General features: G+C 37.2%; 1 protein-coding gene across 1 annotated transcript in view; it reads left to right on the top strand.

Annotated features, from left to right (window-relative positions):
• LOC131675531 (ankyrin repeat and KH domain-containing protein 1-like) overlaps positions 1–12,149 on the top strand; it is a gene marked incomplete at its 3' end in the record, with an annotated part of 299,369 nt that overhangs the window by 208,675 nt on the left and 78,545 nt on the right. Inside the window, exon 4 of the mRNA XM_058954545.1 lies at positions 10,489–10,774. Coding sequence (XP_058810528.1) covers positions 10,489–10,774 — 286 coding nt within the window. The remainder of the gene's footprint in view (positions 1–10,488; positions 10,775–12,149) is intronic.

Below are 12,149 nucleotides of genomic sequence, written 5' to 3' on the forward strand. Positions count from 1 at the left end.
CCAAAGCCCAGCGCAATGAGGACAGAAGTAGCGACCTGGAAGAGGGAACCTTGAAATTCCGCTGGTAACCCATGGACCAAGGTTTCAGGCTCGTCGACTATTGCGAAATGGACGTCACGCTCGCGAAACTCATCCTGCATTTTAGTCCAGAGTCCGCAAAGTTTCTCAAAGCGCTCAGAATTGAGTTGGGCTTCCCTCGCATGCCGCTCCGCGTTAAGCTGCGACTCCCTGCGGAACCACTCAGGTGCCTCAGACATTGCCGAATAATCGGAGTTCCGACCTGTAGTCGGAGGTAGCTCAGATCTGCAGGCTTTTGTGATCGGCAGCGGTGATGGCTGAGTTGGTGAGGCTAGACGTTTCCTGGCGTGTGTGATAATGGAGGGGGAGTGTCCTTTTGGCGTAGCGAAGATATCCAAGACGGTATTGACTAAAGCAGTATCAACGTTCGGCGAGCGGTTGAGGCAGCAGTTAAATTCTGCAGAGTTGTGATTGGCTGGTCTTGAGTTGGGTGAAATGCAACAGTTGTGGTACAGGGAATTACAGGAGTTGCAGAGGAGGAGTTGATCAGGTCGTCGCACGATCAATCCGCACTTGGCACACACGCGGCTTGACATAAATACGCGAGATAAGTTTAGAAAGAAATGAAGTGTCTATAATAATTTGAATGTTCGCGCGCAATTTCAAGTGGCGCGGATGCGCACGCAACCAACCAGCTATGATAAACTCGGTAGAGTGACCTCTACCGAGGAAAAGCGAATTATCACAGAGGGTGTGGCGGGAAATTCAAAATGCGCGCGAAGATGATGCTCACAGTAATGCGGAACGCGAAATAAAAATTAGGGGGAAAATTTGGCGCGGAAAATTCGCAAGATGACGCAACCCGACTTAAATATACGTTACAACTTAAGATTAAAATGAATGATTATGAAAATAACAATAAAGATGAAGATGTGAATTACACTAGATGAATCGAGGTGAGATGTAGTCTTAACAATTAAAATGATCGATTACAGGTTTGCAGTAATAACAAATAATAAAAGAAAAATGAACAATACAGAGTAGTAGGTAGGACAAAATATTCCTCACTTAACCGACGAGAAAATAGTTGTTCTAGCGATGATATTCGTTGTTGGTAGAGCTAGAACGGCCAGGTAGGTGATGAGATGTCCTGGTGCAATTGTGATTCAGCAATTGATTCTGTTAGTAGAGAGACGTATGCAGTGTTGATCCAGGTGAAAGAGGTTAGGTGATGCTGGTTGCACAAGTAATGCAAATTCCAGGGCAGAATGCAAATAATTATGCATGAAACAGCGTACACTTGTTAGCCCCGTGGAAGATGCACTACCTGGAACAGTTTGCTCGAAGGTGTGATGCCAGATGATTAGATAAACTGAATTTGTTGAAGAGCCGTTGAAAAGATGCTGTGATGCTTACCAGAGAGAGAGAGAGAGAGAGAGAGAGAGGGAGAGAGAGAGAGGGAGAGAGAGAGGGAGAGAGAGAGGGAGAGGGAGAGAGAGAGAGAGAGAGGGAGAGAGAGAGGGAGAGGGAGAGGGAGAGGGAGAGAGCGCACGTTTACTACTACTATAGTAGCGCATCCCCATCAGGCCAGAACTATAGACAGCATGCGCTCCCCTCCTCCTCCACGCACTGTGGTCCACGCTTAGTCAGAGCGTAGGAGAGAGAAAGAGAAAGAGAGAGCACACGTTTACTACTACTATAGTAACGCATCCCCATCAGGCCAGAACTATAGACAGCATGCGCTCCCCTCCTCCTCACCCTCAGGCCCTATATCAAATGTATGCGTGTGTAGCTAATATACACAATATGCATCCTCTAAGGTACATGTGGCATTGGATCTAGTGGTAGAGTGCTAGCCTGCCAACCCAGAGGTCTCCGGTTCGATTCTCCGGTCTGTCTCTTCATTTTTTTCAAAAATCACTAGAAAAAACTAGGTATAGGGTCCCTAGGGACTAGAAGCCCTAGAAACCATCCTCAAAAATTATAAACAATTATTAACATTAATAATAATTAACATGGAAGGGTTAAGCCAGGGAATCAAAGGGTTAAACCAGGGACACCCCACGAATATTGTTAATAATAACACAGGCCGACAAAAAATTTTACCAAGAACCCGAGTATAGTTTTCCGAAGGTTTTTTGCGCGCTGAATCCGAATCCGAGGTCAGAATTACTCTGGTGGCTCCGGTTTTTGAGATATCCTAACCTTAAAGTGCAAAAAAACGCGATTTTTGCCTATATTTGAGGTTATGTAGCAAAGAAAAGAAATTTTTTTTCAAAAAACTGTATACAACAAATTAAAGTATGAGTTTTCTTCTTTCAAATGCCGTTGAGTATGCTCGGATATCTTTTTTTTTCACGAAGTTACACAAATTTGAAATAAAAAGCACTTGGCTAACTTGCTCTACCCAGCGTCATGTGGGTGTGCCTGCTTAGGGGTTGGGAGGGCTGGTTTTAAAGGGTTGAGGAGGTATTTGGGGATGAGGCCTATCTAGATCATATTAGTACGCATACCTGTGATTAGAAAATGAGTTTTTTTATCAAAAAGTAGTTAATTAAACTTGCTCTACCCAGGGATATGTGGGTGAGCCTGTTTAGGGGTTGGCAGGGGTGGTTTCTACCCGTAAGAGAGCATTTTGTAAATAGAAGCACGATGCTCACAATATTTTTTAGTGTTTTGTCATATTTCCAAGTTTGGTTTAAATTAGTGAGTGGCTCTTTAATATGGTTACTTGTTAGATAGCTTGGGCTGAATGATGTGGTGCTTTTTAAATTCATAAAATTTGAAATTTTCAAATTTGTGTAACTTCGTGAAAAAAAAAGATATCCGAGCATACTCAACGGCATTTGAAAGAAGAAAACTCATACTTTAATTTGATGTATACAGTTTTTTGAAAAAAAATTTCTTTTCTTTGCTACATAACCTCAAATATAGGCAAAAATCGCGTTTTTTGCACTTTAAGGTTGGGATATCTCGAAAACCGGAGCCACCAGAGTAATTCTGACCTCGGATTCGGATTCAGCGCGCAAAAAACCTTCGGAATCCAATATTTTTGTCAAATTCTGTCGGCCTGTTAAATTGTTAACAATAATAATAATTATTAACATGAAAGGGTTAAGCCAGGGGGCCAAAGGGTTACGGACCCCCCGCAGGTGTGCTGGAACATACATTGCTATACTACTGAAACTCGTGGTCATAGTGTTTCAAGATTTTAAGTTGGATGATTACTAGTCGTAAGTTTGAACCTCATGGGTACTGTGTTAGATTTAAAACTCGTTGGTTATAATGTCTGGGGGTTTTGAACTCCTAGGTTAATCTGACGTAGGTTTGAAACACTCTAGTTATAGTGTCATTGAATTTTGAGCTTGGAGGTTAATCTATCTTGGAATTGAAACACACTGGTTATGCTGATTTAACTTTTCGAAAAGAAAATTTCATATATTTATGCGTTTAACGATGTCGTAGTATATAGAAATCTTTATCAAAGCCTATAGTAGTATTTTTTTACAATTTTAGGTTAGAAAGCTTCACGTATTTAAGATTACATCTCAATTCTGATGTTGAATTTAGATTGAACAATCCAAAAAACTTTAAAATACTGCATGGTTGCTGTTTAAAAAACTTTGGTGCTATTTTAAGTCTATAGGGGAAAAGCTAAAATGCTAAACTTCAAATATCTAGTACTCAGAGACGAAAAAAGATTTTTTTAATTTGAAAAAAAGAATTTTGACGTGTAAGAATATTTCTTTCAGGGGGCATTATTGACTTTAAAAAAGAAAATTTATTTCCGATGTAATTGATGCTCAAATATAGCCAAAAAGAAGTTTTTTTTCCACTTTTAAGTTAGAATATCACGGAAACCTGACGTAGAAGGGAACATTTGAGCACGGTTTTGGATTCAGCGCATCAAAACCGTTAGAGAAAGTTAGGTTTTGGGTGTGGGTTTATGTAAGTAATGTCAAATTTTTGTAGGCCTGTGTTATAGTAGTAGCTATTTTCCATAGACATGCATGGCATAAATACATAAATATCCATAGTTTTCGCAACCGATCAGCTATGATTTGCAAATTTACATTTTTTTAACCTAAAAACGATGTAGAAACTATTTATGTTAACAGATTTTGGATCCATTTTTGGCCCACTTTTCCTTACTTCATGCAAAATTGAAATGATTGTACCCGTTGATACCAAACCCCTGTGGCCTTAACTAATTCTTGCAATTTTAATCTTCTATTACTCAACATTATATCGTGGATTTTGTTGACCATTTCGGGCGTACTTACTTCTACCGGGCATCCTGAGCGAGGTTCATCTTTTGTTGTTGTATGGCCACGTTTAAATTCATTTATCCAATAATAAACAGTCATAAACACAGGGGCAGACTTGCCATGAACGGCGTTCAACTCAACTATGATTTCTTTCGGTGTAAGGCCTTTCAAATGAAAAAGTTTTATCACCGCTCGAAACTCTGTTTTTTCCGTTTTTCAAATAAACCAATAACTTTTTGTTCAACCAACGCTCAGAAAAGAACGACTTAATGAATCGAGCTGAAACTTTGTACAATATCTAGTTAGTAGTATTGCTTGCCAAAAACATCATAATTTAAGCGTGACGAGGGCCATCTCTTGGATTTTGTAAAGACTCATTGACCCCCCCTCGTATTAAAAAATGTAATATTTCATTGATTTATTAAATATATGTATTTTTAGAGAAAAAACAAATTTTTCTTTATAAATAATTAACTTTTAAGGGTATATTATCCTGCCAAAAATCGGATTAACACAATCTAATTTACGTTTATCAATTCTTGTATGTATATCTAAGATTAAAACTAAATGCCAAGATAACACGAACTTATCGAAATGCAATTTAGGTACTTTTTACAATTTCTTAATGATATCTTCTAGTCGAATTACATAAAATTAAATAATGAACTGAGTAAGCTTGGTATATCAATTCAAATTCGTTTACTATTAAATGTGAATATGTTTCCAACGATATTACTTTTGAATTATAAATATGGAAATACGCAAGCCCTGATATATACATGTATGTACGTATGTACGTATGTATCGACTAATACTAACAAGGGAGAGATATTTGCCCTCCGCCTCTGATTTTTCTGAAACTTGGCAAAGAGGTAGAGTTTTGAAAAATATTTGACACGTTTTTTTTTTTATCTGCGGGAATTCATATTTAAAGGAAGAAAACCACCCTTAAAGTTCACCCCCTAAAATAGTTTTTATTCAATGTCTCCAGGTTGAATCATCATGTTTTACGAAATCCAACGCCTACTTATTTCTTCTAAAAGGACAAGTATTTGAGTAATGTTCAGGAACCCGAACGCTCATGTGTAAGTATGTCTAAAGGGGAAAACCACTCTGAAAACTCACCCCGAAACAGATTTTCTTAATATCTCGAGATTTGATTGGATTCTTTAGGATAAAATCTATGCCTCTTTTTTTCTTATAAAAAATGAGTATTCAAACAGTATTAGCGATCCAAATATGTTCAGGGGTGTAATATTTCGAGATTTGATCGGATTTTCTTGATGAAATTAACGCTTGTTGTTTCTTGCAAGAAAATGAGTTTACAAGAAGAATTTAGGGATCCACTTATATAGAAAGGGTGAGAATTAGAACCCTTAAAGTTTACCCCCTGAAAACTTATTTTTTTAGTATCACGAAATTGAGTCGGAGTTTTCTAAAAAAATCAACGCCTGTTTATTTCTTATGAAAAGATGATTTGTATGATATGATATGTATTTGGGCACATTTAAAAATTTGTAGCTAAGGGATTGCAGAACTTAATTTTTTAACTTTTGTTATTGACGTAAAATTTTTATCAACTAAATTTATTAAATAATTGACATGTTAGATGCATCATAAAAAATTATTGTTCACCTGTTTAGAGATTAATAAAAAGCAGTAATTAAAAAAAAATTTAATACAAATCTTTCTAAAATATAATATTGAATTGCTTATTTGAGTCTATAGTCATATTATATGTGAAGTAAAAGTTTTCTAATTGCAGTATATTTAATAGCGATTAATATCTTTATCAAAATTAATATTAGTAATTTAAAAAATTTTTCTTTGCAAATTTTATTGAATATATATCTCACAATGATGGTAATCTATGATAAAATGTTGAAAGCATCACAGTTTTTTACACCATCCACACCGCACGATTGCTATTTCTCTACGTACACTGCAAATTGGTTCCTCTTAAAAATGTAAACTGAAATCTACTGGAGTTTCAAATCTTGCAGGTTTTTCGGTTAAGTACCCACTTTTGTACCATGCATATTTAAAAACATTTTAGAATCTTGGTAAAGAAAATTAGTTATTTGTTAAATATTGAATCTTGATTATATTATTTCTTTCGTGTAACTTGACGTCATAATTTCAATAATTCATAACAAGTGTTATGTCAGATAATTTTCTTATAAAGTTCTTCCATAATCTAAATCCATATACATCAAGAGGCTGTATCCGACCGGTTGTGCCTTCTGGTATTGTTTTCAATACGACACTTTTGTCATTTAGTATAGCTTCGTTAACAGTTTTTTTCACATTGTCCGCTCCATAAATCTGATAGCAATATAGGTGCATTGTTACTGTGAATAAAAAGTACATTTCCAATCTAATTTTGAAGTAGTTCCTTGGATAATTTTCCAGAGGCAGATGCTTCTAAGTATATATTTTGTGGTCTAAATAAAGTTTATACTACTCTAGGTTCAAATTCTCCTTTACTCTCTTTCAAAACTATGTATAAAGGGAACATGAGCTTTCCCTCTGTTGATATATAGGGTGTCCAAAAAGTTCCGGGATACCCCAGTAAGTCCTGAGATATAACTATTTCCGAGGAGATTAAGGTCATTCCTGTAGTAACTTTGAACGAGGAATCCAGTGGTGACCTTGGTTTGACCTTGAGTTTGACCTACAAGGTCATTTCAAGGTCAACTTTTTTTTTCAAATGGGAACCCCTATTTTTGACAACGGTAATCGAAAGAGCGGGAAATTTTACGTCCAAAACGGTATTTTAAAATTTTTTTTCATGGCTTTGAGAAGGTCGATTTAAGGTCAAATGCTTGAAAAACTGCCTAAAAGCGTTTTTTTAGTTTTTAAGATATCGAAAAATGATCTCTACAAAATTTGTTCAGAACAGAGTGGGCCAACCAATGCACCAAAAACCTTTGACCTTTAACCTCATTTTGAAGGTCATATCAAGGTCGAAGTGTTTTTTGTAATGGAAATCCCTATTTTTGACCCCGGATTCGCACATAGCGCGAAATCAGAAAGAAACATTCAAAACGCAGTGAATGGAAAAAACTTATCCAGCAAAAAAACTGTCTCTGCTTGCTCCTCATTTAAAACAACTTGACTTTCGGTTTGGATAACCCGTTACTTTATTATTCAAACAATCAAAGGTGACCTTGAAATAACCTTAAAATGATCTTGAAGGTCAAAGATAAGGTCACTGTAACATGCTCCCAGTAGAATTTAATAAATTGTAACAGGCTGCCGTTTAACCTGTAATTCCTCTTGAATGTACCTACTTGATTGGCTAAACGACGCCTTGTTATCTATGTGCTAGAAGCACATTAACTCACCTTGTCCGGGAGTGCGCCTGCGCAGAGTTCTCTTACCGATCGAAGTTAGGTTCTCGAACTCTCCGCTTGGAGGCGCTGGCGCGCTTGCCTAGCAGCGCTCCGACGGCCGCTGCTGATAACTCGGTTGGCGAGCCGCTTCTCAAGCTGCCTACACGATCCGTGCCTTGCTACCGGCGTGTTCGAATTGAATGTAAACAATAACACGGTTCTCGGACAAAGGAAAGACAAAACAATACGATCGTTACGTTTAAATCTCTGACTACTTTATTGACTTGAATCTTTTACACGGGATGGATTTGCCGAGAGACTCACGCACGCAAGTTCGACTGACAGTATAATCGGGGAAAGAGAGGAAAACTCGTGATTGACGCGGACTATTCGCTCGCACGCTTATAATAATATTACCGCGCACGCCACGCGGGATCGTACGCTAGCTATGACAAATAAGGGCAGACACCTACCGCGGAATCGATGGGGATACGGTGGCCAACCGTATCCGATGTACTAGCTGCGGATCAACTGTAAGATCGCCGCTCTGCTGTTGTAGTTCCGCTGTTGTTGCGTCGCTGCAGGAGTTGACGACGCTAGGTACGCCGGTGCCGAGGTCGCCCACGTTCCACAATGTGCGCACTCGGCACTGCACCTACTGCTATTGTTTTCAGTGACGATGTCACACACGCTGCGCAGTATGTATCCGTTTCACCGCACTGATAGTTATCGTTAGTTGCCGATGCACACGTTGAACAGTGTGCACCTTCACTTCAGCACCCTCGAACAATATCCTCAAACTCCCTGGATCGCACCCGAACTATTACGTACGTTGGCAGCTCAAACACAATCGCTAAGATGTAGCCGGACTGAAGATCACAGTTATACTGGCTAGCAAACCCTCCCCTCCCGGTCATTGCCCCTACGCGCCCTCTCTCTCTCAAACCGATCGCGGCTGCTACGCTCAGCCGCTTCGTAACCTACGCGAGTCAAAACGATTCTCGGAGATCGTTGCAAAATTTAGCCCGAAACATTTTGTAAATGTTTCGCGAATAATATTGGATCTAAACTTCACATGACCTTAGCGATGAACGTCGTGGATCAATCGATACTCAACATAATACCTTATCCAAACGTCGGATTTCGCGCTATGTGCGAATCCGGGGTCAAAAAGAGGGGCTTCCATTACAAAAAACACTTCGACCTTGAAATGACCTTCAAAATGAGGTTAAAGGTCAAAGGTTTTTGGTGCATTGAGTGGCCCACTCTGTTCTGAACAAATTTTGTAGAGGTCATTTTTCGATATCTTAAAAATTAAAAAAACGCTTTTAGGTAGTTTTTCAAGCATTTGATCTTAAATCTACCTTCTCAAGGCCATGAAAAAAATTTTTAAAATCCCATTTTGGACGTAAAATTTCTCGCTCTTTCAATTGCCGTTGTCAAAAATAGTGGTTACCATTTGAAAAAAAAAAAAAAAGTTAACCTTGAAATGACCTTGAAGTTCAAGCTCAAGGTCAAAACCAAGGTCACCACTGGATTCCTCGTTCAAAGTTACTACAGGAATGACCTTAATCTCCTCGGAAATAGTTATATCTCAGGACTTACTAGGGTGTCCCGGAACTTTTTGGACACCCTGTAGTTGGCTGTTTTTCACATCTTTGATATATTTGGGTTTCTAAACTGCGCCTGAATACTTACTATTTTATAAGAAATAAACAGGCGTTGATTTCATCAAGAAATTCCGATCCAATCTCGAAATATTAAAAAAATCTGTTTCGGGGCTAAGTTTTAAGGGTGGCTTTCCCTCTTTAAATATGAATTCCCGGAGATAAAAAAAAAAATACGTGTCAAATATTTTTCAAAACTGTACCCCTTTGTCAAGTTTTAGAAAAATCGGAAGCTCTCCCTTGTAAGGAAAATACCCTTAGGGAAGGCCTGCTTATTAGTTGACAATAGAAAGCAAGCATAAAATGCACCTCATTATATTAACCATTGTCATCATCTTCACTAAATGGTAACTTACAAGTATGAGTATTTACTCCGGAAACATAATATAAAGCTGAACTCGAACCTAGAAATATTTATATGTACCTATTAGTTTTTTTCTTGAAAGTTCAAAAAACATCATATGATTCAAAGTCTGTATTTCCGCGAGTTTACAATCTTGTTTCACGTATAACCTTATTTTTTTTGTTTTTTTGTCTACCTTCACAAAAAAAAAATAAATTATCAAACAATTTTCCGTAACTAGACGCATTCTGAAGATAAAAGATTAAAATTTCAAATATTGATACTTTGACCTTGAAATTCAATGTCGATAGAACGATTTTTAGAATTCGGACTATTTTTCTTGTACTTAGTATCACTTCAAGTTTAAAATGGCGTTAGCCTCATGTTTTTATTTTTTCGTGTATTTAGCATCACTTCAAGTTTAAAATGGCGTTAGCCTCATCTTTATCCGATTGCTAGATATTTGATTTTGAACAAGTTTTGTCGATTTACCCTACTGTGCGGCGGGTGGTTCTCGGGCACTTTACCACGTTTGGTTTGGCGAGAGTAGGAAACAACGGGGATTCATTTAGTTTTTTTTTTCTGTTTGCGGCTGAGTTGTACGAGCGATACTAAGTGTTTCGCCGAGTCGTGTGTCGTTCTTTCTCATCTATCGTGCTCGTGTACTTCTCCGTGGACTTACGAATTTTCATCCGGCCTCTCTCACATTCATGCTCGTGATTTTCCCTTATGGTCACTTCTTGTTCCAGCATACGTCTTAATAAATATCCATTTGTTACAGAACAATTATTTGTATAATGTATATAAATATTGGTAAACTAGTATAATTACATATAACACAATCATTTATTTAACAGGAACATAAAACAGATGAAATGCACACAGCACTCATGGAAGCTTCAATGGACGGACACGTAGAAGTTGCTCGTCTTTTATTGGATTCTGGAGCTCAAGTGAATATGCCAACCGATAGTTTTGAATCGCCTTTAACCTTAGCTGCCTGTGGAGGTCATGTAGATTTGGCGATGCTTTTGATAGAAAGAGGTGCAAATATTGAAGAAGTTAACGACGAAGGATATACGCCGTTGATGGAGGCTGCTAGGGAAGGACACGAGGAAATGGTGGCATTACTTTTAAGTCAAGGTTAGTAAGAAAGTGATTCGTACAATACTGGTTGTCAATTCAATCTTATTTAAATTCTATCTTTTTCACTCTCCATATTTGAGCTCTTATATTTGTTTTTAAATGTTTAACTAATAAATTATCTTCTTCAAGGCTATCTTTATTATGTTGAAGCAATAACTTGTATATATTTCGATCCTGATAATATTTGGTTTTTATACGTTGATTACTAATGTTTTATATTACTATTTACGTACGCTTTTAATAATACATCGTGACATATAAATTAATTAAGACAAAGTTCAACATAATGTAAGTTATTATCAAGTACGTCTAATATAGAACGATTTTATTAAATTGGTTTTTCGAAAATAGGATGTGAATTATGAATGCACATAAATAATAAAATAATATATGAATAATATATAATAATGCACATATATAACAAAATAAAAACTATCTATCATTATACGTATATGACGAAAACAGACTTTTGAAACTATCAATGTCGTTTTCTACCGAAGTTTAGCTTTTTATTGTCAATATTATAACAATTGAAAATCATTCTCGTTATACTCCTTTCTCTCTCCCTCTCCCTCTCTCTCGGTGAGTAGCGACACGCTGGTTTTTGAGGCGCTCTTCTTTTGTGAACATTTTCTTACTTTTGCCACTTTCTCGAGCGACATATTTTTGCAGGTGAGTTCGTCCAACTGGCCGCTGCTCTTCCTGCTCAAAATAGTCAAGTTTTTATCCAGTGGATGAATTATCCGCTTGCCTGGTTACAACATTACCTTTATCAAATCTCAAACTTTGACGAGTTTTGAGCTACACATCTCTGCAAACAACGCTAACAACAACACAGCCCCCACACCAGGACCACTACACTCTACACACTACACCTACACACCTTACTGATTGCAACACTTCCAAAAATTTTTGCTGCTAAGTACCTGTATCAACAATTTTTACCATTAATCTACATATTTCAATCTACTCGGAGAGACTCCTCACTGCTGGTGTTATTTCTTCGCCGCATCACATCTCATAACTTAATTTGTTCTTGCGCTTAGTCATCGCGATAGCTATTTTAATTATATTTTTATTTTACTTTATCTCGTTTTGTTTTATTTTATTTTAACTTTGTTGTATTTTCATCTAGCGCTATTTACACGCTAGACAATTATAATTTTAATTTTAATTTTAATTTTATTCGATCGACTGTGTCATATCGCGTTTCCTTTTCTACCATTCTTTTAATTTGTAATGTATCTTTCTGCGTTCGCTTCATCAGTCATTTTTCACATTTCGTTTTAAGTCATTTCTAGGTTAATTTGCGAATCCCTTTACCACCTCTTGTAAATGGCATCATTTTACTCCCGAATCTGCCGTCAATTTT

The sequence above is a fragment of the Phymastichus coffea genome, unplaced genomic scaffold (genome assembly GCF_024137745.1).
Source record: "Phymastichus coffea isolate CEN01 unplaced genomic scaffold, Cenicafe_Pcof_1.1 PCOF00024, whole genome shotgun sequence".
In the NCBI taxonomy this organism is placed as follows: Eukaryota; Metazoa; Arthropoda; class Insecta; order Hymenoptera; family Eulophidae; genus Phymastichus; species Phymastichus coffea.